The sequence below is a fragment of the Phocoena phocoena genome, chromosome 6 (genome assembly GCF_963924675.1).
Source record: "Phocoena phocoena chromosome 6, mPhoPho1.1, whole genome shotgun sequence".
Taxonomy (NCBI): domain Eukaryota; kingdom Metazoa; phylum Chordata; class Mammalia; order Artiodactyla; family Phocoenidae; genus Phocoena; species Phocoena phocoena.
The window spans coordinates 51,436,287-51,462,629 of record NC_089224.1 but is presented as its reverse complement, the minus strand read 5'-3'; the positions used below and the strand labels follow the sequence as shown (position 1 = coordinate 51,462,629).

At 42.3% G+C, this 26,343-nt stretch overlaps 1 protein-coding gene across 2 annotated transcripts in view; it reads right to left on the bottom strand.

Moving 5' to 3' along the window:
• The window catches only part of FREM1 (FRAS1 related extracellular matrix 1), a 159,787-nt gene that overhangs the window by 37,662 nt on the left and 95,782 nt on the right, over positions 1 to 26,343 (bottom strand). The window contains exons 21-24 of one of the 2 annotated variants that reach the window (XM_065878900.1): positions 16,251 to 16,392; positions 13,484 to 13,679; positions 9,348 to 9,612; positions 1,200 to 1,614 (exon numbers count right to left, since the gene is read on the bottom strand). In XM_065878900.1, the coding sequence (XP_065734972.1) occupies positions 1,200 to 1,614; positions 9,348 to 9,612; positions 13,484 to 13,679; positions 16,251 to 16,392 (1,018 nt within the window). Of the gene's footprint in view, positions 1 to 1,199; positions 1,665 to 9,347; positions 9,613 to 13,483; positions 13,680 to 16,250; positions 16,393 to 26,343 lie in introns of those variants that run through there. The other variant, XM_065878902.1, reaches the window with a different exon arrangement.

Genomic DNA, 26,343 nt, shown 5'->3' with positions numbered 1-26,343 from the left:
TGTCAGACCCCACAATTGCGTGAGCCAATTCCTGAACATAAATCAATTGAATCAATCTTTCCCTTTCTCTTTTTCTCCCCCCTCTCTCTCTCATAATCTATATGTATATAAAGTATATACATCCTCTTGGTTCTGTTTCTCTGGAGAACTCTAAGACAGAGATGAAAGAGCAAGGGAAATTTATTATTATTTTACATAATCAGAATGTATCCTGAATTAAGAGACAGATTTACATCTTTTTTTGCTGGTGGTGGAAGTGTGTAGAACAGGGTGAACTATATCCAAGGAGACTGGATTCAAGGCTTTGAGAGCCAGAACATACTTGACGTGTTTTGACTAAAAAAGAAACACACATTATGCCCTCCAAGAACCATCGTAACAGTCAACACAACTGTGGCGGTGTAGTACCACAGAAAGGACACGGTATTGGGGATCAAAAAGACTTGAGATCTTTATGTGTGTTTGACCAAACTTTTGAACTCCTGACCATCTATAAAATGGAGGTAATAAAACTTAGTTCATTGGATTTTTATAAAAATTAAATGAGATTTATGGAAAGCGGGTCCGACCTACAGTTAACACTCCAAAAATTGTAGCTGCTACCGTTATTATCCCCACCATTAATACATGTGTAATATTGATAATGCTTTGTAAGTTTCCATGTGTTTACTTGAAAACCATTAAAATGCCAGTAGATAACACAGACCAAAATGCATCAACATAATAGTGTAGTTAGATGTTGTTACAGTAATCACAAGAGATAGAATATCTGATGTATTTCAGGCAATATGCTAGTACCTTGGATACCTAATCTTATTTAATTCTCACCATAATGCGTAAGGATTGTTTCTCAAAGAAGGCAAAGTAGAATCAGAAGAGTCAAAGAACTCTTTTAAGGTCACACAGCTATTAAAATGTTTAAAACAGAAATTCCAACCTAGGTGTGTCTGACTCCAAAGCCCATGTTCTGTGGTCCTTTCTGTACCACCACTGACTCCAAAGGCCAGTCATTAGCCCGTACACAGGGAGCACGACTGTTTTGTTCGTATTAACATGCCTGGTGCCTTCCTTAGTGCCTGGCACACTGTAGACACACACTACACATGTGAATGAAAGAAAGAAGGAAATAAGGCAACAGTTCTCCTGGAAGTCGTTCTCTCCACATCTCTGGCCAAGGACCATGTATTTGTCATACTTGCCTGGATGGTGAATGAAACAGGTTCCTGCCACCTTCTCCCATCCACAAGAAAGCCTTGGTTTGTCCCATCCGTGGCCACAAAAGTAAAGCGGTCGGTGCGAGAGTGCCCTCCCGAGTGCCTGTAGGTCACATGCCCGCTGTCCACGTCCAGCTGAGTGAAACTGTGTGGAAGCAGCACTGTCCCCCGCAGGTAGAGCTGGCCGTGTCGTGGAAGCTGGGCCAAAAGGAAGGTGAGGTTCTCCGCTGGAGTGTCAGGGTCGGTCAGCTGAAGGAGGTCAGGGGAGAGGAGGCCCGTGGCCCCTTCAGCCAGTCTCAGCCCCTTGTTCCTGGTCACCACGGGTAAGGCTGTGTCCACAGTCTCCAGTGTGATCTCAAACACCCCGGGCTTGGTCTGCAGTCCATTGCTCACGATGAATCTGGCAAAGAGAGGCAAGGCAGCCTTCAACATGGATTCTTGTGTCACCATCTACTGGAATGAAATGATAACAATACACACCTTTACTAAAGGATATGTCGTGTTGGGACGAAAATGAAAACTCAAGGGCGGATCTTTCAGGAGGACACTATTCTATCCATTAAACCAATCACTAGGTAATGCACAAATGGACCATTCTAACTCCCAAAGTATTTTTTCATCAACATTGATGGTAACTCACATGATGGGGCAGAGAATGCCGATGATATTTCTCAGGCTTGTCAGTACTTAGTGTAATTCCTTGCCCCAAATAGGAATTTCACATCCTTTCAGATCCACTGTACTAGTTTGAAGAGTATCCTCGTTTTATATATACAGACTTTTGCAACTGTATTTTTTGGTGAGAATTTAATAAGCTAAACTTTTTTTTTAAACATCTTTATTAGAGTATAATTGCTTTACAATAGCATATTAGTTTCTGCTTTATAACAAAGTGAATCAGCTATACATATACATATACCCCATATCTCCTCCCTCTTGCGTCTCCCTCCCACCCTCCCTATCCCACCCCTCTAGGTGGTCACAAAGCACCGAGCTAATCTCCCTGTGCTATAATAAGCTAAACTCTTAAGACTGATCATTGGAAGCTCATCCAATAAAATGCTGAGTGGGCTAAATTTGGCTAATTCACTCAATTCATATACTTTTCTTTGAGCTTCCACATTTGCCCCTGAAAAGATATGGGGGAGAGCCATTAGACAACGATTATTCCCCTGCTTTAAAGAAAAGAAAATTAGAACACAAGGGTTCAGAAACGTGGCAGGAGATCATAAGGCAGGTAGGAGACAGAGCTGGGACCAGAACCCAGGTTTTCTGACCTCACACCTTTTGCTCTTACAGAGTTTTTAATAAATGCTGGTTTAGCAGTCCACTAAGAAAGAGTTGTGGTGCCTGAGTACCACCGCAGACCTACAAAGAGAAAACTGAAATGATACAAATCCAAGGTGAGCAAAATCTTGCTTACAATCGCAGGTTCTGTGATACCATAATGTGTTTCTGATTATATTGATCACTAAATCACATTCCACCCAGCGCTGCCAATCTCAAAATTAAACTAATTGAAATGATCTTTAGAACATTTCAACATGTAATTTCTATTTGAAGGACAATTGAGACCATCGTGAAATTAAGCCCACAGAATGCACTATTAAAACTCCAACAAGTTAGGAAATCACTACTCAAATGGAACTGACACATTCACCGTAGGCCAAAGAAATGTACTTTGAAATAATCACAGAGTTGTGTCTATTCATTTTTCTCCATGTACCAGGTGCTTGAAATATTCATGGGGGAGAGAGATACTCTTATATTCCATGGATGTAAACAGGTCTAAAACTGTTGCAGTGGCATATAACATTAAATTATATAATAATTTACTTAGGAAGTTCTTTCTCAAAACTAGAGAAGATATGGGGTTTATCTTTACTTTACTAATCTGACAAATGCGACTACCAAGTTTTTCATTCTTTACAAAATGTGTCTTATCCTTCAGGGTTGGAGGGTGGATGCTTTGCTTTTGAACATGAGGGAACCTGAAACCAGGTTGTGTGGGCGTCATGTATCAGCCAGCCTGCCCGAGGCGAAGGACTCAGGGAAAAAAAGCAGCTGAACAAAAAGTAAAGGATGAGTTTGGCTGATACAGATTTTGCTTTGAAGGCTAGGCTAAAATTTTTGAGCTTTCTAATTATCTAGTTGATAAGACTGCCTACAAGAAAAATAGGATGTGATGCATAGAAATTCTTGTCTAAAAAGTTAAAACTGCTAAGTGAAGTACTACAGATAAAGCACATTTTTGACATTTCACACACCTTGTCTTGTAAAGAATATAACCTGGTTTTGTCCACAGCATTATTTTTACAGTTTGGAAAAGAATACTGAATTAACTTTAGAATTGTAGATTGAGCAAAATCACATAGCTTCCTTAAAACAAAACAATACATTTGGATAAATATATTCTAAGCAAAGAGGGCAATTTCATTGCTGGATCATGAAGTGTTTGCAAAATTCATTATTTTTTTAAAAAAGGAAAAAAAGCACACCTAGAAAAAAATTTGTGTGTGTACTTCAACTTTTTACTTACTAGTCACCTTGACAGGTTCAAAGATCAAGCGATATACATTTTTTAGGTACAAAAATCATGGTCTGTTTCTCAGGGGAAGCTTTTCGTGGAATTATGCCTTTATTCCACTGTTTTCCTGTTAACTTTTTCATGTTTCCTCCCTGGAGCCTATCATCTGACCAGAGGTAAAATAAGGAGACTAGGCATTCCCTCAGGGCCTCCAATTTCTCCTTTTTTCACTTAACCCCTCCAGAAACACATTTCATGCTTCCAACTTTGCCCTCTTTCACAATAAAGTGGCTGTCTATTCCCTACCAGATCCCTATATCAACACATGCTCTTGTGGAGAGTTTTAAATTAGCCGTTTAGAGTTGAGCAAAAATTTAAGCCAGAGGACATGTATTTCTAGTATTAGCATTAATTGTGGAATTAAAGTCTTTGTGCCCCGTTAAAAGCAGGTCAAATACTGGTGGAGAAGGAAGAAGAAGGAAGGGGAGAGGCAGCCATCAGGGGCAAGGAGGTGAAGGGGGAGGCCCAGCGACTGCCACAGGCTCATCAGAGGCAGTCATTTTGAGTATCAGATTCTGACTTTCTTCTCTGGAGACTGAATTCCAAAAATGCCCAACAAGCTCCTCCAAGCTCAGTCTCAAGGTGGCCGCATTTATCCGTGTGTGTGTGACCCGTGTGGGGGGCACTGAAGTTTTCTCCTGATCCAGGTGGTCCATCGCAGACTCCTCCCTGCCTCTGACGGGCATTTGACCATGTCGGAAATCGGCAGCCTGCCATCAGACAGATGGGAATGAGGGCGAGCGGGAGAGGGACCATGTAAGAGTAAGAAATATGTTTACTGAGGCCAGCGTTCCCAGCTGGGACCCCAAGGCAGCTGTCTGCACTGACTGAAAGCTAAGAAGCCAGTGGTGAAAAGGACACAATGTCTCAACAGGACTGGATCACACACATCATTCCACCTTCACCAGTAACAATGCAAACTACTCACAGGCAGAGAACATTATCAGAGAGAGAGAGAGACAGGGAGGATGGTCATGGTTGGCTTCCCAGTAAAAAAAAAAAAAGCCCAGCAGAACCAGTGAGACAGGGTCAGTGCTTCGTGTCTGCAAAGGTTGACCAGATGATCTTACAAATGCTGCACTACCACCCCCTCAAAAGAAACCTTCCAAACATATTTTCAAGTTCTGAAACAATAGTGCCATTGCTGTTATGGCATCCACTCCAAGCTTTAGAAGCTGGTGGTATCGAGGTAGCAGCTCCTTCTGTGGGTCCCATTTCCTTTATTACCTCCCCCTCCCTTGAGAAGAGACATAGCCAAGATGACCACTGTCTCATGAAATTTGGGGAATGACTCTTAGATTTGTCTGGGGTGCCTGCCTGGTCTGATTTCACCATTACCATGGTGCTTTCAAGCTTTCTGCATTTCCTGGCAATAGAGTTGGCTGAAGAATCTGCCATCTGTCATGGCATTTAAAAGATAAAAATGGAATCATAAATAGAGCCAGTTCTTCAGAAAAAAAAAAAAAAAAAAGTCCAGCCGGCATGTCAAAATGGAGGACATTAGCATGTTCTTTTAGTCCCCGGCTGCTAGCAGCTGAAGTCAGCTTGCTAATCACTTGGTGTCATCTGTCCCAGAATGCGATGCCAAATCTTTCTTCCAGGCCAGCAGCACCAAACAATACAGGAGAAATTTATGATTCACAAAATAGTTTTGCAGAAGGTAAAAATCTGACCATGAAACTCCCCCGTTTAATTAATGCTGCCATAGCTTACATTAAAAAGAGAAGGGGGAAAATTCTCTGCGGCAGAATTTATCTCTTCTACCCAGCCAAATTCCTTGCCAGATTTAACAGCAAGCAACATAAATTTAGGTGATTAGATTGGTTGCATATATTTAATTTTTAAAAAGCACCATAATCACACTTTCATTAAAACAGGCTTTCAGCTTTGGTTGAGCGCCACTTGACAAACAACACAGCAGTCGAGATGATTGGGTTAGTGAAATGACAAGATTAAAAGGAGGGTCTTCAGCAGATGCTAGGCTCTTCCACTATAAATATGTAAAACTGCTGGCCAAACATCAGAATGACACATTGAGAAGGTTCCTTCCCACAAGTACAAATTGTCCACAAATTTTTGGTACAACCAGGTATAATGGAAAGACCTCTCCAAAATGAGATCTCAGCCCAAGTTCAGCTCTGATACTTACTTATGTCAATTTAGGTGACTTTCTTTGTCTCTTGGAAACTCAGTTTTCTCATCCATAAAATGGGAGCAAGACACCTCTCTCAAGGTGGTGGTGTAAGGCTTAAGGGAAATGATATACATACAAAAAAGGGTCTAGAACACTGCCTGACTCATTACAGGTGTTCAAGCAATACTAGCTTTCCTATATATAAATGAAGGGATTGGATTAAATCAATGCTTTTCAACCCTTGTTGTTTGTTTACTGTCTCTCTATGGACCTGTTCCCTAATCTTAAGTCATTCAAACACCATCATCACAATTGTTGCCATTTTCTAGTATTACCTGTACTCTTATTACCTACTGTTTTGTTTTATATCAACTCACTTTTCTGCTTAAGTAAACGTACTTGAAAAGAAACCTTTTAAATACTAAAAGCTCAAAGTTTTCACTCATAAAAACTTAACCACTACAAATACTATAAAAATAAATACAGGAAAACAAACTGTTTTTCATTCTAGCTAGATATTGTTGGCCAATGGCTTGGAGCCTGAGGCCTGTACACTCTTTGCTAAAAATGGAAAACAGTTAATATTGAAGAGCTGCTAAGTACATATGAGCACAGGCCTGAGACTTCCTTCTAGAAACAGAAGGATAGAGAGAATTAAAAGGGAGTAGTTTCCCACTCTTGAATCCCTATTATTTATTGTCTCCTTCCTGTACCAGCCCACATCATTCTGCATCTTTGTATCATTGATGGTACTAATCACTCATTTTAGGAACTAGAACCACAGATTTTTTGCTAAAAGAAAACCTTGCCCAGAAGCTCAGTGTGCAAAACAAACTAAAAGTCAAACCACCAAAAAACTAAACCAAACAAAGTTATCTCAGAAAACTGGGATGTGAGCTGCAGAGTCCCACCAACTCAGCCCCTTCATTTTCTGTCTCTGGGAGGCCCTCAGAAGCCTCCTGTAAATCTTCAAACTCCTCTGAACATACTTGGAACAGTGGACTGGACCGGACTGGAGATGGCTAGTCCCAATAGCATCAGAATCACCTAGAGAGCTTTTAAAAATACAGATTCCTGGGCCTGAAACTGGACTTACCAAAGTCGCCTCTCTGCGATAAGGCCCAAGAATTTGAATTTTTTTAAACCTCTCAGGTAAGTCTCTTCAGAATCTAGAAAGTTAGACATTCCTGGGGTGAATGATTTCTAAAACACCATCTAGTATGACTCTCTACGCATGTGAATTAGGAAACTGTTATGGTATCACCAAGCCTCACATCAGGGATTTTGTTTTTCATTTTCAGCTCATCACTACCATCTGATTAAGACCTCATTGTTATTTCTCAACATCTTTACATGTTCATTCTTTGGCTTCACCCGTAGGATCTCTGGTTTCTCCAATACAGTCATTAATGTCTTCAACAGACTCTCCCATAGGCGTTGACGGGGGGAAGCAGGAATGGACAGGAAGAAGAAGTCCCAGAAATGGGTATCAAACGAAAAGCCCTGAATCTGGTATACCTAGGTTAAGCCAAGAAGCATCCACCCTCCATTAACAAACAGGAAAAAAAGAATCATCATTGCTCTTTATACCTTCTTTCCTCCAAGATTAATCTTAGTGGTGTAAAGAATGGAGAGAAAAAAATGGGGCCAAGGAAAGAATATAGTAAACAATGGTAACAACAAGAATGACAACAACAATAGTAACAGTAAAAATAGAAACCAATATTTATCTTGTTCTTCCTACGTGCCATGTATTGCTTTCAGTACTTTATGTACACAAGCCCATTTAAACCCCTCAGCAACTCTCTGAGGCAGCTAATACGAGCATCATTCCTTTTCATGGAAGAGTTAATGAGAGTGCAGGAGAATGTGTGACTTGAGGAGAACCAGAGATGTGATGTAATGAAGGCAGGAACTGACCCCAGGCCTATGCCTTCCCAAGCCAAAGAACCAGTGGGAAAAGTATTCCCCACTTCTGATGTTTCAGTTAATACTGAGCAACACTCAAGCACTGAATTGGTTATTGAGAGAGTGACCGACCAAATGCTTATCTGATTGTTAAGAACACTTGTCAAGGGAAAAAAGAAGGTATTAGTTCAAACTCCCCTGGATTTTTTTGTTTAACAGTTGAACTATCCAAATCATCTTTTCAAATCATCATTCCAAATGCCAAAAAGGGAAGCAAAATCATCTTTACTGACATTTAAACACTGTTTATCATAGCAGACATATTGAATTTAGATAGATAAGATATATGATAGAGGAAAGTGGTATTTGGACATGGGTATATCAGTGTAATTGATAGTTTATGGGAGCCGTTCAAATAACACAGGAGTCTGCGACATTTATGTTATTTTATAGCATTCTTTTGAAGGTTGTTTTCTGACATGGTAAAAATTATACTGGAGGCCAGAAGTCCTACGTGTATGGAAAATGAATCAATGCTCTCAGAGCTTCCTTTTTTTTTTTTTCTGGTACTCGGGCCTCTCCCGTTGCGGAGCACAGGCTCCGGATGCGCAGGCTCAGCGGCCACGGCCCACGGGCCCAGCCGCTCCGCGGCATGTGGGATCTTCCCGGACCGGGGCACGAACCCGTGGCCCCTGCATCGGCAGGCGGACTCTCAACCGCTGCGCCACCAGGGAAGCCCCACGGCCTCCTTCTTAATTGGTAAAATTCAGGGTTAGATGTGTACCATGGTCCCCCAAAGGCTAGTCTAAGATTTCCGGGTTCTCATCCCAGCCCTGAGGTCCTTGGGGAAACTCAAGTTCAGCCAGCTTTGAAAACTGCTAAATGATAGATCCTCTGCAGTTTTTCTTGCTTTCTGTGACTGGAAACAGATTTCAGTACTTTAAATGAATGTAGACCTTCATTAATGTTGTATCTTTGCCTTTTCAACAGATTGTTATTCCTTCCAGTGATTTATTTGATATAGAATCCTTGAACAGGTGCACAGCCCCCAATTATAACACGGTTTCTATGGGGAAATACGATCCATTTTATGGCAACATGATTTATGATGTAGTTACCAGAACACATTGTGTCAAAAGGCACTGTCTGCTTATGCCAAATGTTTACTAGCAAATTCCTTTCCCTCAGATAGAAAAACATACTCAAAAAGAGGTAAATTACTTTTCCACAGCTCTCATTAGCGGGGATCCTCAGGTCTTCACATGTCTCTTCATGGAACAGCTTGCACTGAGATCTGCTGAGGTGTTTATTTTTAAACAACGAGCCCTAATTTCTTGGCTGGCTGCTGTCATTTTAATTGTGCACCTTTCCCTTTCTTCCATCGAGGGAGTGGATGAAGAGCATACTTACACCAGAGCTGGAAAAGGACCCATTTTTTTCCCTCCTTTGTCTTTCTAAGCACTAATCCAAAGAAGGAGTTCTGAAAAGTTTCCTCTGGGCTCACCTGAACGTGTCTCTGTGGGCAGCTGCCGTGCTCTTATGTACGTAGCAGACTCTCTGTCCTGCTATGTCCATTTGGCTGAAGCTTGTAATGGGGACCCCAGGATAGTGGACGTATTCGACCTGGCCATATCGCGGTGGGGAGGTGATGACGTAGAGAAGTTCCTCAGGCTTGCCTGTTCCATCCACAGCAAGGAGGGTGGTGGTCATCAGGAAACCTCTGTCACCTTTAGACACCGAAAGTGGTTTTGCCCGGATGACAATATCACCTGCGTGGCAGAAGAGGTTGTGGTCAAGAACCAAATTTTTAAAAATAAAATGTCCAAGGTGAAGGTAAAAAGCAAAGGTCAAACTGTGCAGAAGTCAAAAGTAATATGACATAGCAAGATTTCTATAACAAGGATTAATAAAAGAATTCAGCCAAAGACACGAGCAGATATCACAAAGAAGCATAACAATATGGCCAACAAAGGCACAAAAGATGCTCAGTCTCATGAATAGTCACAGAAATATAAATCAAGATCACAGTAAGTTGTCATCTTGTAACCCTCTGATTGGCAAGGATGTAGGAGCCTGATGATACCAAGTGTTGAAGAGGACGTAGGATCTTGCATAAGAGTCTGGTAGGAGGGTAAACTGGTACACAATCTGGAATTATTTTGTAAAGAGTTGGATACTCACCTATGCCTTGACCCAGGGATTCCACTCCAGCTGCATGCTGGAGAGAAACACATGCACTTGTACCCAGGAGATCTGTGCTAGAATGGTTGTAACTGAGAACAATGGAGACAACCCAAATGCCTTCTCAAAAGGTGAATGTATAAACAAACTGTGGTCTATTCATACAACTGAATTTTGTGCAGTAGCAAAACAGATGCACTAGAGCTATATGCAACCACACAAGATGTAGCTTATTAACATTTATTAGCTGAGTGAGCAAGTCCCAGAAAACTATAAACAAAAGTAAGAAAATTAACACAAAATTCAGGATGGTGGTTCTCACTGGAGGTTGGAAAGAGCACATAGGTAGATGTTTGATACTGTTAATATTCCAGTCCTTGTATGTGTGGTGGCTACATAGGTGTTCTTATGTTTAAAAGACTGTATGAATGAGTGTCTGAATGAGCAAAGGAGAAGAGGATCACACACACACAAAGGATACAGTGTTTCACAAACTAAGGATTATAATCCAATTTTGCTCACTTGAGGTTCATTAAAAAAATGATCACAACTAAAATACTATAGAGTTTCTACTTTGTACAGTTACAGGGTTAAGGTATTGTCATATTTCTCAGGCTATAAATGAGGAAACTAAGGTGTAGAAATGTTAACCAACTTGCTAATGATTACACAATTATGAAAGGTGGAGCTTGAATATCTGACCCAAGAGCACAAACTCAAACATTTTATTATTTTGCTTCCTTTCTTTAGTATATAAGGAATTCTTGAAAATTAACACTAAAACGGTGAATATCCAAAAGGAAATGTGTGTAAAATACATGCCAAGTCATTTCTGAATTAAAAATACAGTCAATAAAATCTTGAAAAGATATTTAGTCCTATAAGGAAACAAAACATCAAGGAGGTATAATTTTACCCCAGTGTTTCTCAATGAGGGACAATTTTGCCCCCCAGGGGACATTTAGCAACGTCTGGAGACATTTTGGTTATCCTATCTGAGACGTGCTACTGGCTTCCAGTGGGTAGAGACCAGAGATGCTGCTAAAAATCTGATAATGCACAACAAAGACTTATGCTTTCCAAAATGTCAATATTGCCGAGACAGGGAAACCCTGTTTTAGATGATCAAATTGGTCTTTTTTGTATACTATGCTTTTAACTCAAAATGCTATGCAACTTATGTCCAACCTAAGAATCAATGACCAACCTAATTTTAAATCAAAACCTGAGCCCCAGATTCTTCAGAGGGAGTCAAGATGAATATATCAAGGAAGTAAGAAGAATGAACAAGGCTGGGGAAACAAAAATCATGCACAGGAGGTTTCACCAGGAGCAGAAGATACAGCTGAGTGGAGGAAGAGCATCTAGGTTTTGCCTGAACCCAACTTTCCAGCACTGTAATGACAGAGTATGGATCAGGGTCAACTATAGACAATGTCCTTCTCAACTTCTCCCAAAGATGTCCGTGTCATTTTTGCCACTGCACATATCAGAAGACACAGCACAGTGGGAAGGCATAATGTTATTTATAATAGCTCCCAAATGGAAATAACCCAAGTGTTCAATATGCTAATATTAGTGTTGATTTAGTCTAACAATTCAGTATAGTTTCATTTAGAGATGAACAATTATGGCTATAAAGTTCTGAGAAAACTGATGCTAAGGAAGGGAGGAGGGAGCAAGAAGGGAGGGAGAGAGGAAGGAAAGAGAGAGAGAGAAAGAAAAGGAAGGAAGGAAGGAAGGAGGGAAGGAAGGACAGCAACAGTGAAGGAGGAGGGGAAGGAGAGAACACTGTACAGAGATAAAACACCACTACGTTTAAAAAAGAAAAGAAATTATGAACTTCTGAAAATGTTAACAGGTTAATGTATCTACCTGATGTAAGTTTTCACAAATACTTTTAGAAAATAATCACGTGTCAATTGTAGCAGAGACTAGTGAGGCACTCACCAGCCTCAATGCCTTTTCTTCCTGGATGCACTGCTCCAGTTTCTACTGCCCAGACTCCTTAATGTGGCCCGTGACTGCAGTTCAGCCACAGGTACCCTACCTCCAAGCCTATCCCATGAAATTCTCTCATTATCCTCCATATCTCACTCTCAAAGTGACTCCGAGGACTTCCGAGACAAACGATCCCCTAGCTGGAAAGAATCCCCAGGTGGCTGCTTGGAACAGAATTCTCCTCCAGCATGCTCGGGAATGCATCTCGGTAAGGCAATGACAGGATAACCTGCCCTAATACATTAGGTGCATTTTACTTGTATTACGTTTTGCCTGGACAGATACTTATGATGAATGCAGTCTTACTTTTGCAGAGAGAAATAAATGTGTACAGTAACACGTAGCTTATCTGAGAGTCACTTATTAGACATCTTCAAGGAAACAAGCAAATAAAATATATTATTATACAGCCCCAAAATAAACATCTGAAAATCAATCAAGCTAGCTTAAAATTTGTCTTAAAAAAATTCAGAACTGTAATTTTACCATACATATGAAGTAAGACTTTTACTGTACCTAAGCATCCAATTTAATTTAGCTCTGAGCTTCCTGGCAGCCAAGGCAAAAAAGAAAGCACTCTGTCAATCAAGCACATACTGAGGACCTAAGACTATGCTTGGTCCTAGGAATATACAGATCCTGGACTATACAGATGAATGAGATAGGATCTTTACCCTCCTCACATAAGCTCTAAGGAAAAGTATGGGGTAGTGAGTGACATGTTGGGAATCAAGGGCTTACACTCTCCCTTGCCGAGATTCCTTTCCAGTATTTTTTTTTTTTCAATCTCTTCCTTCTGCCGTTTATGTGCTGCTGAGTCCTATCATGCAAATGGTCTTTAATTAATTCAAGAAGATAATTATCTTACAGCATTCTCCCTTGTCCCTGAAGAGTATTGTCAGCACTTCCAAAGTGAACAGAGAAACAACCTCCAACCTTTACAATGACAAAATTCCTTCCTATTATTCTTTTATTTTAAGACACATTTATTTGTATTTCCTTTATTATTGTTGTATTGAAAATATTTTTCCTTTCAAACTCTGTTTTCAAGTAATAACTCAATCCCTGAAGATAAAACTAGAGTCATCACATTGATTTGGTAAAATTTTACTTAAAGCTTAAAACCCTGACAGTTAAAGTAGCTTGTGCAGCCTGTGGGCAAGGCTGGGTTTTTAATAGGCTTTTTGAAATACTGAAAATAACAAATGAATTGGCTACCCTCATAAACCTCACAGATCACAGGCAAAGCAAGTGAGGAGTCAAAGGATCAAATCATAAATGATGGAATTTCAAGATAGAGGATGGAAGGAAGAAAGGAAAGGAGGGAAGGAGAAAGGGTGGGAGAGAGGGAAGGAGGGAGGGAGGGAGAGAGGAAGAGAGGGAGGGGAAAAGCTTTAAGGGCTTACACCTGCTCACTTCTGGTTGTAAAAGTTGGTTCCAATAATAGAAATGCTTTACCTTTTCCCATATCCTTGATGGTGATGTGACAATTAAATGCAGGGGACCTATTGTCACCATCCCAGAGGTAGAAGGTGAAGCTGTCTCGGTTCTGGGAATCCACTGCGCCCGTGTGTGTGTATCTCAGCAAGTTCAGATCCACTTCTTCCTGAGTGCATTTCATGCCAGGATGGAGAGGGACCCAGTCCCTCCCTATCTGAAAGGTGTCAGAATTAGTCAGCTGCCCAGGGTTTTTTTCCCCCCACGTTGTGTCAGTGGACATCTTCCATATCCTCTGAAAACTTCCAATATAAATGATATTTCAGGAAAACTCTAGATTTAATTTTTTGCCATTCTGCATCATATTTTCCATTTAAAGAAATATATTAAAACAATTTCAGGCCTTGGGGAAAAAACGAGCTTTAACCAAAGGATTTTTGACAAAGTCATGTGGCAATTCAACTGCAGTGCTATTTCCAAGGTATTTAACACAAGCAATCATAGCTGATTAAGTATTTCAATTATTGAGAGCAGGTGGGTAATCGAGCTGTTGGAATTGATTCTTTAAAAATTAAATGTGTCTCATTTGGGGTTTCCTTTTTTGTTTTTAGTTCTTATCATTGTACAACTAATAAAACCTATTATTTCAAACTGGTTTGTCACTGGGCTTATCTGAAGTAGATAAAACATAAATAGAATGGGTGTATTTACTGTCCACAGTTTTAGGCTTCCAAAAGACCAAAAATGATCAAAGTCCCTATCACTCCCTACATGTATACCCTGAGTCAGCACGAAAACAACTGCAAATATCATATATGTGTTATGTATCATGCTCTTCTAATAATAAGCTGGCATTAGTTAAGCATATATTCTGTACAGAACTCAGTGCAGAAATTGTGGCATTTTCAATTAAAAGAGGTCGTTATGCTGAGGGAGAGCTGACAACTGAGACTATTAGAAAATACAATAATAATAAATCTGTCTCATTAATAATTCTACTGTTTTCTCTTAAAAATGCATAGCTTTCCCTAAGAAGGGCTCATAAAAGTCATTTGAAGTAATTCAAGCAAAATGTCGTCTTAAAATTTTACTATATGATATTATCTTGTGCTTTTCCTGTCTGGTTTAAGAGACTATAACAGAAATTTAAACGATTTTTAAAAAATTTCCTTTGTCACATTATTCCACATGCCTTCTCTCCCCTCACTGTGTTACCACTTCCCTTTGTCATTCTATTTGATAAAGTTCCCTCCTCTTTAATGTTTGTGCCCATCTGATGTTTGCACACAGGTATGTTCTGCCCCAGTGCTCACTGGGTGAAAGTTAATTATATTATAATAATTAAGCACATTCTTTGTCTGCATCATAAGATCTGTTTGTAAATTTATTTTTAAAAACAGATTCTCTTTCAGGTTTTAAACCAAACAGTCTGCAATTCTATTTAATGTTTTTCTTTATAATCTCTTCCCAGAAAGTAAATACAGAAGATGATATCTTTTGCTCTCTGTCATCTCCATCTAATTCCCCACTTGCATTCCCAAGTGTGAGCTCTGACTTAACAAAATCATTTGCAAGCCCCAAAAGAGAAGGAAAATAAGATTCAGTCTCAAGGTGGGGAAAACGCAGGAAAGTCAACCAGAAAACCAGGATGCGTGAGAAAGTCCAGGAGGCCTGGTCCCTGGTCTTGGAGAGACTTGGAAAAGCCCTAGAGAGCTGGGAGAGAACTCGCTGGCGCCATATTGGGAACATGGACCCATCTGGATTTTCTCATAACCAAAACACTTCAGTTCCCATGTCACCCAAATGTGTGAGCTGTCACTGCATTTCTGCTTCATTACTCTTTGAAATGAAATAAGGACACAGCTGCACCTCAATTTAAATCTGTGATTGCTCTTCACTTTGATTCTCTATGGTGCCCACAATCTAAGACAATCAAGCTGCTCTACACAGAATGAATCCTTGCTGCTTTTCTCAGGCTGTACCTACATTACATTAAAAGTTAAGCATTCAGTCAAATAATCACATTGGAGATGGCTGGTGGTTACTGTTGCTAGCCTTAATCCACCATTCAAACAGACATTTTGATGGAATACTCAAGTGACCTTCTCAAGTGGCTGATCTATAATTTGTATTGGGTTGATTCTTGGACATCACACACACAAAGTCTGAATCAGACTGGTGAGCACCATTTGTGAAAAGACTACCTTTTCTCCATTGCATTACCTCGGCTGCTTTGTCAAAAATCAGTTGACTACACTTGTGTGGCTCTAATTCTGGGCTCTCTATTCTGTTCCATTGATCTGTTTGTTTATTCTTGTACCAAACCAACACTGTCTGGATTACTGTAGTTGTATATTAGTCTTGAAGTCAGGGAGTGTCAGCCCCTCAATTTCATTCTTCTATATTGTGTTAGATATTCTGGGTATTTTGCCTCTCTAGATAAACTTTAGAATCAGTTTGTTGATACCCATAACAACTGCTCTAAAAAATAAAGTCTATCAGTAACTAGAGAACTTGCTTTACCCCAGTAACTCCCTATGCTCCAACTTAGGTACAGTCCCAATGGGGAAGGAGCAATGATGAACCTTAATTTTGGTTGAATTTACCCTGAATTGAGGAAGTAAATTTAGAATAGTGTGAGTTCTCCCCAAACTAGGAAAATTAAATTTTCTACCTCTGAGCAAAATATGGCTATTACAGAATAAATTCAGTTATAGGAATCTGTGCATTTAGAAAATTTATACCTGTTACATTCATTTTGAAAAATAAAAGTAAAAAGGCCACTAACCTTAAGCTGAAGTTGCCCATTTTGGGGAAGACTTTCAAATACGTAGTAAATCTTCTCCCTGGGGGAGTCTTCATCTATGGCTGAGAGAACTGCACTAGAAATAATACGAGTTTCACCCATATTCACTGTAATTTCAGCTTTCCTGTAAAAAGGAAGATGTCTGGGTTGATATAAAAAATAGAAGACAACACCTTAGGAGGGGACACTCATGATGACTATTACAGCATTCAACCTTAAAAAATTAAGAAATGATATTCAATATCCAAAGTACTGAAAATGATGAGTCAGATTTGTAAAATATGCTTTCATTTCACCTTACATGGGAAAGTCCTAAGGACAATTAGTCAGCAACAATGAGTATGGCATGAGGTAATTACATACTTCTGTCTACTTGTATAGAACTTTATACTTTTCTGTTAAAATTTATTTTATAAACTGACTTTGTTTCCAAAATTTTATCTGATACAACAACAGCACCATGAAGTAAGTAGGCTAGGTATTATTGTTCTAATTTTACAGACAGGAACTTAAAGAAATGAAATGACTTATTCACGGGTGTTCTGGTACCCTTTATGATAGACCATTATGAACTTGGTGATATTTAGATAATCTGTAGCCCTCTACATTACTCTCCTCCTTGGTGATGTTCTGGGTAACTAGTGTTCTCTTCACAGTAATTCATCTTTTCCAAATGCTACAGCTGCCCGGTCAGCTCCTGGCATCTTGAAGAGAAGGCTGGGACAGAGAGCAGGTGCTGCTTCTACCATAAATGCTGCTGCTATGGGTTTTGTGTCTCCTGTAAAGGGCTGCTGCTTTCACAGCGAATATGGCTGTTTTCTCTGGTCCTACCAAAGAGAAGAAGAGATTTCTTTTCACCTGTGTTTCTAGCTCTTGGTTTTGGTCATCACACATGGCCTGTGTCCAACTTGACACTTTGTTTCTGAGAAAAACTGGGAAGTTTCCTTGGGATTTAGATTAAGGACATTTGTGCAGCATCAACTGGTCATTCTCAACAGCCTTCCACTCCTCTGCTGACAAGCCATAGCCCAAGCACCTCAGTTCTAACCTCTTTTACTAGGTTTTTCTTGCCTACTCATAACTGACATCTTCCCTGGCCATAGGAGATGACTTTTGTCCACCTCTTTACTAGAGAATATTAATCCTATCATTTTAGAAGGCTAAAATGATGGTTTAGGGCTTATGGAGATTAGTGGTGGGCATTTTTTTTTTTTTTGGGTCGCGCCACACGGCTTGTGGGATCTTAATTCCCTAAACAAGGATCGAACCCGGGCCCCTGGCAGTCAGAGCATGGAGTCCTCACCACTGGACCGCCAGGGAATTCCCAGTAGTGCTTTTTTTTTTTTTAAAACACATGACTGTGTGGAAAGGTCTCTCTCTTTTTTTTTTTTAATATTTATTTATTTGGCTGTGCTGAGTCTTAGTGGTGGCACACGGGATCTTTGTTGCCACAGGCAGGATCTTTAGTTGCCGCATGCGGGATCTAGTTCCCTGACCAGGGATTGAACCTGGGCCCCTTGTTTTGGAAGCACAGAGTCTTAACCGCTGGACCACGAGGGAAGTCCCCCCAGTGGTGCTTTTAATATAGAAACAGATGAATCAAAACAGGAAGCCAATACAATGAAGATGATAAGGAGTCTGGTAGAAAGAAAGGGTCAGAATTAAATTTCAGAGGGTCCAAGAGAGAAGAAAGTATGTCATAGTCTGAGTTACCCTGAAAGGGACAAAGATCTTGGTGCAGGTAATTTATTTGGGAAGTGATCTCAGGAACAAGCGAGAGGGAGGGAGGAGTGAGGAAGGAAAGGAGGAAAAGGCAACGAAGGGTGTAGTTACTGCTATGGGGCTCAATCCTGCTGGGGATCCTTTGAAGAGCCATGTAGAATATGCCTCAAATTATGCTTCAGAAGGATAGGAGGCTGGGATACTTATCTTCTCCACTACCTTTCAGAGGTGGAGGGTTGCCCTCAAAGTATTCTCCCCTGTGCCTGGACATGGGCTGAATGAGCCACTGCTACTTCAGAGAAAGCCCAGAGGCAAAAAAAGCAGAGCACTACAGTCACTTAGATGGGGCACAGACAGCGTGCAGGGTACGTTCCGTCATAGCTGCAACTAGAATCAGAGGTGGGCTAAGGGGGTGTAACCCCAGGAGCCAAAAGCACAGCATCTAAAAGGAATATCAAAGGAATGGTGTCAGATGACCTAGCAAGGTCCAGCAAGATGAGAAGAGCCATTAGATATGGTGGGAAATCCAAGGGTAACTTTTAAGGGAGGCTGGAGAGTGGGCAGGAATAGAGGAAGCAAACACAAGCTATTCCTCCAAATAGTTTGGCACTGAAATAAATGAGGGACTGGGTCATCGTTGTAGTTTTAGAATGAGAATACCTGCTTGGAAAAACGCTAATAACTGACACTTTTGAGAACTTAATAGGTATAGTCTCTGAAGTACCTTTACATATTTTAATTCCTTTAATCCTTTCAACAACCACATGAAGAGGATACTGCTATTATCGCCATTTACAAAGAAGTTGACAAAGAGGTAGTGAGAGGTTAAGTAACACTTTCAAGGTCACACCACTGATAAGTGGCTGAACCAAGGCAGTCTGGCTCCAGAATCTGCTCCCTTCACCACTAACTATATCCCTGTGTCTTATTAGCAGAAGGAATGAAAAGAGAGAGATGGAAGATGCGGTAGGGAAAAAATAATGGAGCAAGTTCTGGGAGAAGGCGAGAGGTGATATGCCCAAGGACACATATGGAAGGGAAAGAAGAAAAGGAAAAAAGAAAAGAAAGAAGAAGGAGGAATTTCGAGGCAAAGTTAGAGGAGCTTTGGTGATTCTGTAGATGAAGCTATGCCAGGAAGTTTAATAGCAAGAACATAGCAAGAAATAGTAAATCAGATAGGACTGAATGAGTGCCTTGTTAAGTTATTTTACCTTTCTGGTCTCAGTTGTCTCAGTGAGGATAACGACACCTACTTCACACAGTTTTGGTGAGGACTTAAGGAACAACTATATGTGAAAGGAGCCAACATACTGCCACATAGTAAGCACTTAATAAACACCAGTTTTCACCTCTCTCCCTCCTTTTTAGGTAAAATGAGGTCATCAGAAAGGAGGTTTCATAATACCACAATATCCTTCATATTTTCATTTTTATAAATCAAGATTTACCAATCCAAGATTCCAGCTAGAGAATAAGGAAATAGAAATTTCTATTGAATACTCCTTGTCAAACTGATATCTGAGATGCAATCCTCCAAAGAACTATCTCCAGTATTTCCCATAATGCTTTCCAAGGGCCTTGGTGGCCCATAGGGAACAGCAGGAGAATTGGCAGAATAAGGAAGGGATTTGTTTAAGGTCCTGTTTTCTGCAAAGTGGACGAGACTTTGGGAGTTTACACACTTCAGGAAATTGTTCACTTCCTGATAAAGGCTTGGACTGTCTACTCAATGCCCCTCACTGCTACACCATTAAAATGGTCAAAGAGGTGTGGGGCCTTTAGGGACTTTCCACCCCCTCACTTGTTCCCGTAAACCAATTCTTCTCCCTATCGTGCGCCACTCCTTCTCCCTATCGAAACCAATTCTTCTCCCTATCGTGCGCCACTCCTTCTCCTTATCGAAACCAATTCTTGGAGTTTTTCAGTTGACGGGGACTTGCCAGACAGCGGGTAATTTTCCAGTTGCCCGTAACAGGTATACGCCCTAACCGCCACAATGAACAGACAACTATAACGGCCAGAAGGTGGGACAAAAGTTCCTAAGCCAATGAATTCAAAAGTCACCACATTTACCCAATCATTGTGAGAATATACCCGCCCTATGAGTAAATAAACCTATAAAAAGTATGTGATTCCGCTTTTAGGGGTTCCCCATCGGCCTCCTGCGTGAGGTTCAGGGAACCCCGGTGCATCGGCTCCTAATAAACCTCTTGCATGTTGCAGCGGCTCTCGACTCTTGGCGGTTCTTGGGCGAGTTGGAATCCCTCGTAGACCGTTTGGGTCTAACATTTGGGGGCTCGTCCGGGATCCCCTCTCGCCCCCGGGTCACAAGAACATCGGGAGTCGGAGGTATCAGGTAGGCTCGAGCCCAATTGTCTGTTTGTTTGTCGTTTGTTTGTTGCTAGCCGCCATTAGGAAAAAGCCGTGCGAACCGGCTTGCTGTGGAATCTGTATTGGACTCCTGGCTAGGCAGACGTGCCGAAAGCTGGTGTCCACGGGCCCCGGGGGACGCCCTGGTGGTCCATCTGGAAGGAGAAACAAATTTTGTCTCCCCTTCATCTGGTTCTGGCAGGTTATATAAGCTGCCATCTGAATTTGAGTTGGTTTCGGGTTTAAGTTCGCGGCGGCTGGTTCTGGCAGGTTATATAAGCTGCCATCTGAATTTGAGTTGGTTTCGGGTTTAAGTTCGCGGCGGCTGGTTCTGGCAGGTTATATAAGCTGCCATCTAAATTTGAGTTGGTTTCGGGTTTAAGTTCGCGGCGGCAATATCAATGTGTGTCTTTTGAAATTTTATTGTTTTTCTGTACTATTATCTTTCTTTTGACGGACGACAATGGGACAAACTATGACGACGACTCTTTCTCTTACCCTAAGCCACTGGACCGAAGTTAGGGCTAGGGCCCACAACCTTTCGGTAGAAGTAAGGAAAGGAAAATGGCAAACGCTGTGTACCTCTGAGTGGCCTACATTTCAGACAGGGTGGCCACCCGAAGGATCTTTTTTGTTAGATAAGGTTGGGCTAGTCAAGTCTAGGGTCTTTAACACAGGACCCCACGGACACCCAGACCAGATACCATATATCTTGGTCTGGGAAGATCTAGTTCTCTCCCCGCCTCCGTGGGTCCGGCCCTTTGTTTCCTCAACAGGCACGTCTGCATGCGCTCCAGCACAATCGGAGATATTGGCCCTGAAGAAAACCCCAGACACGGAAAAGTCATCTGCTGCCCCGGACCCGCCAAAGGCGATATATCCTGACCTGCAGTCTGATTTGCTTCTTCTAGATTCCCCACCTCCTTATCCTCCGGCCCTAAATCCCATGTCGCCCCTAGGACCCCCAGCTTCACAACCCTCCGCACCAGTAGGGCCACCTGTTATGGCGGAAAGGGGGGGTCCCTCGGCGGGCACCAGAAGCCGGAGGGCTGTTTCCCCGGATTCTACTGCTTTACCCCTTAGAGAATATGGCCCCCCCGATAACCACGGGAATAGGCCCCTTCAATACTGGCCCTTTTCCTCTGCAGATCTTTATAATTGGAAGATGCATAACCCTACTTTCTCTGAAAACCCACAGGCTCTTACTGCTTTAATAGAGTCTCTTGTCTTCTCCCACCAACCCACCTGGGATGATTGTCAACAGCTCCTCCAGACTCTCCTCACAACTGAGGAGAGGCAACGGGTTCTCCTGGAGGCTAAAAAGAATGTGTTAGCCGCCAATGGACAACCTACCCAGTTGCCTAACGAGATTGATGCCGGGTTTCCACTCGTCAGGCCGAATTGGGACTTTAATACCCCGGAAGGTAAGGAGCACCTGAAAATGTATCGCCAGGCTCTGGTGGCGGGTCTCCATGGAGCGGCCAGGCGCCCCACGAATTTGGCTAAGGTAAGAGAGGTAACTCAGGGGCCCCAGGAATCGCCAACCGTGTTCCTAGAACGCTTAATGGAGGCTTTTAGACGATTCACTCCTTATGATCCAACCTCTGAGGAACATAAGGCCACCATAGCAATGGCCTTTATTGACCAGGCGGCCCCTGATATTAAAAAGAAGTTACAAAGGCTGGATGGCCTACAAGGTTTCTCCCTTCAGGACTTAGTAAAAGAGGCAGATAAGGTATATTATAAGAGGGAGACAGAAGAAGAAAGAGAAGAAAGAAAGCAGAAGGAACAAGAGGCTCGTGAGGTAAGATGAGATAAGAGGCAAGAAAGACATTTGAGTAAGATACTGGCCACTGTAGTCAGAGGAGGAAACAGTAGAGACAGAAATAGACAGAAAGGGCGAACAACGGATAGAAGGCGGCCATTAGACAAGGACCAATGTGCCTACTGTAAAGAAAAAGGTCATTGGGCAAGAAAATGCCCTAAAAAAAAGAACGGGGGAAGGATCACTAAGCCTTTTCATCTGTACGTGGCCGAGAATAAAGGTATTGCAAAGGGAGTACTAACTCAGAAACTGGGCCCCTGGAATCGCCCGGTTGCGTACCTATCAAAGAAATTGGATCCTGTGGCAGCAGGATGGCCCGCCTGTTTAAAAATAATCGCCGCGGTGGCCGCTTTGGTCAAAGATGCTGACAAACTGACTTTGGGGCAGAACCTAACGATAACAGCCCCCCATGCATTAGAAAGTGTAATTCGCCAGCCACCCGACAGATGGCTAACAAATGCCAGGATGACTCATTACCAAGCCCTGCTGTTAAACTCAGATCGTATTAAGTTTACCTCAGCCACAGGACTCAACCCGGCCACCTTGCTACCCGACCCTGACCTGGAAAACACTACCGTCATCCATGATTGTCAGGAAGTACTGGCTGCAGCACACCGTAGCAGACCAGACTTGATGGATCAGCCCCTCCCCAACGCCGACGTTACCTGGTTTACTGACAGAAGCAGTTTCCTAGAGGAAGGTAAGCGTCGGGCGGGAGCAGCCGTGGTAGACGGGAAAGAGGTCATCTGGGCAGCCACATTACCGCAAGGGACATCGGCCCAACGGGCTGAACTAATCGCCATGACTAGAGCATTGGAACTAGCAGAAAACAAAAAGGTAAACATCTATACGGACAGTAGATACGCATTTGCTACCGCCCAGGTCCATGGGGCCATTTACCAACAAAGAGGGTTGCTCACCTCGGCGGGCAAAGAAATTAAAAACAAAGAAGAAATAGTGGCACTGCTAGCTGCCCTCATGCTCCCCACTAAAGTCAGCATCATTCATTGCCCCGGACACCAGAAGGACAATACCCCGGTGACAAGAGGCAACAACATGGCAGATAGGGTGGCACGAGAAGTGGCTCTATGGGAAATCATACTAGAACTATCAGATGAGAGTCCTGGGAAACCAAATGATAGGGGAACAAGTACCCCAGCCATAACTAAAGGAACATTATCTCCTCAACAAACAAAATCCATGCTACAACAGATTCACAGATGGACACACTTGGGAACCAAAAAGATGATGTCCCTACTACACAAGACAGGTTATGATACCCCTGGACTAACTAAATTAGCTGAGCAGATTGCACGAGAGTGCATTCCATGCCAACAGGTAAACTCCCATAAAGGAAAACTTGAGGTCGGAAAAAGGCTCAGAGGAGACCGCCCAGGAGCCTATTGGGAGGTCGACTTCACTGAAATACGCCCTGGAAGGTACGGTAACAGGTATCTTCTAGTTTTTATAGATACCTTCTCAGGATGGGTAGAAGCTTTCCCGACGAAGGAGACAGCTACTGTGGTGGCCAAAAAGATCTTAAAAGAAATTTTCCCCCGGTTCGGGGCACCAAAGGTAATAGGATCAGATAATGGTCCCGCCTTCGTCGCCCAGGTAAGTCAGGGTGTGGCCAAATACCTGGGGACTGATTGGAAATTACATTGTGCCTATAGACCCCAGAGTTCAGGACAGGTAGAAAAAATGAATAGAACTCTAAAAGAGACCCTAACTAAATTGTCCATAGAGACTGGCGGTACAGATTGGACGGTGCTCCTTCCCTTAGCCCTGTTCCGGGCTAGAAATACCCCCTCCCGCTATTATCTTACTCCATTTGAAATACTATACGGGGCTCCACCTCCTCTTTTTACGCTAAGAAAAATATTAAGTCCTGACTGTCAGAATAACACTGACTTATATGCTAGGCTGTTGGGACTCCAGTTGGTCCAAAAGGAGGTGTGGTCCCAGCTGGCAGAGGCTTACCGACCAGGAACACCAGCAGAGGCTCATCCCTTCCAAGTCGGAGATTCCGTGTACGTCCGTCGGCACCGAACCCAGACTCTAGAGCCTCGGTGGAAAGGACCATACATCATCCTGCTCACCACCCCCACGGCTATAAAGGTAGACGGCATCGCTGCGTGGATCCACGCTTCACACGTGAAGGCCGCACCAGCATCTGCAACATCGGAATGGCGAGCCCAAAAGACCAGCAACCCGCTCAAGCTCAAGCTTCTGCGATCATCAGATTTATAACTTTAACTTTGTTACCCCTACTGACTGTGAGTAATTTTAGTCCTCACCTGCCCCAGCGTTTAACCTGGCAGGTAATTTCCCAGACTGGAGATGTAATATGGTCTGTTAACAATATCGCTCCCCCATGGACCTGGTGGCCAAACCTTTTTCCTGATGTTTGTAAACTGGCCATAGGGGCTCCCGGTTGGGATTTAGAAGACTATTATGATCAACATAATGTTCCAAAAATTTTATCAACTAGAGCTGATTCCTCCGGAAAGGGTTGCAAAAACGGGATTCGGAGGACTGGGCTCAGAGCTCCTGCTTTCTACATATGCCCCGGGTTCCATCGCCACAGGTCCCTTAATTATAAATATGGAGGAACTGAAAACTTTTATTGCAAAAGCTGGGGATATGAAACCACAGGAGACACCTATTGGAAGCCCACCTCTGGCTGGGACTTTATTAAGGTGACAGCCAATTATACACACCCAACCAACCCCTTAACTTATAGGCCTGAATGTACTAAATGGTGCCATCCCCTTAAGATTTCTTTTAGTGAACCAGGAAAAAAAGATAAAAAACTGGATAAATGGCCATTCATGGGGAATCAGGTTTTATAAAGAAGGATATGATGATGGATTACTAATGACCATCAAACTAAAAATTGAAACCCCTACTCCAGTTCCTATAGGCCCCAACCCTGAGATAGGGCACTCTTTGCTACCTTTGGCCCCTCCCACAGCGTTACCAGAGATAAGAAACCAAACTTTTGAGCCAAAAGGAATGACAATCAAGCCCAAGACCCCCCGGGACCGAATGCTGTCATTGGTCCAGGCGGCTTTTGAGATTTTAAATGCCACAAACCCGGAGGCTACCAAATCATGTTGGCTTTGCTACGCTGCTCCTCCCCCTTATTATGATGCTATAGGATATAATTCTAATTATAATAATGTTAACACTCCAGATCAATGTCGATAAAAACAAAAAGAAAATAATAAATTGACCCTGGCCTCAGTATTAGGAAACGGTACATGTGTAGGAACGCCCCCCTCATCCCACCGACATCTTTGTGCCAATTTAAGCCTCCCACAGGGCTCAGGGTATCTCCTCCCTCCTCCGGATGGATGGTGGGCATGTAACACAGGATTGACCCCCTGCATTTCTTTAGAGGTCCTTAAAGCTTCAACCGATTTTTGTGTGTTAGTTCAGCTGGTCCCCAGACTCATTTATCATTCAGATTCATCCTTTCTAGATGAATATGAGGGCAGAGGAAGGTTTAAGAGGGAACCCATAACACTCACCCTGGCTGTACTCCTAGGACTAGGAATGGCAGCCGGGGTAGGAACGGGTACAACAGCCCTCATCCAACAACCCCACTATTATGATGCCTTAAGGCAAGCTATAGATGTTGACCTCCGGGCATTAAAAAGTTCCATAACTCAGTTAAAAGAATCCCTCACCTCGCTTTCAGAGGTGGTAATGCAAAACAGGAGGGGATTAGATCTGCTGTTCCTTAAGGAGGGCGGACTATGTGCTGCACTAAAAGAAGAATGCTGTTTTTATATTGATCATTCTGGGGCTATTACCAAAACTATGGACAAACTTAGGGAGCGCCTGGACAAAAGACAACAGGAAAGGGAAAATCAAAAAGGATGGTTTCAATCATGGTTTGATAAATCTCCCTGGCTTACTACTTTAGTTTCCACCTTGTTAGGGCCCCTCATTATTTTATTGTTGCTTTTAACTTTTGGACCATACATTCTGAATCGCCTGATAGCCTTTATTAGAGAACGCATTAGTACGGTACAAGTTTTAATGCTAAGGCAACAATACCAAAACTCGCAAAAAGAAACTGAAATTCCATGATTGAAATTAGTTACAAAAAAAAAAAAAGGGGGGAATGTGGGGCCTTTAGGGACTTTCCAC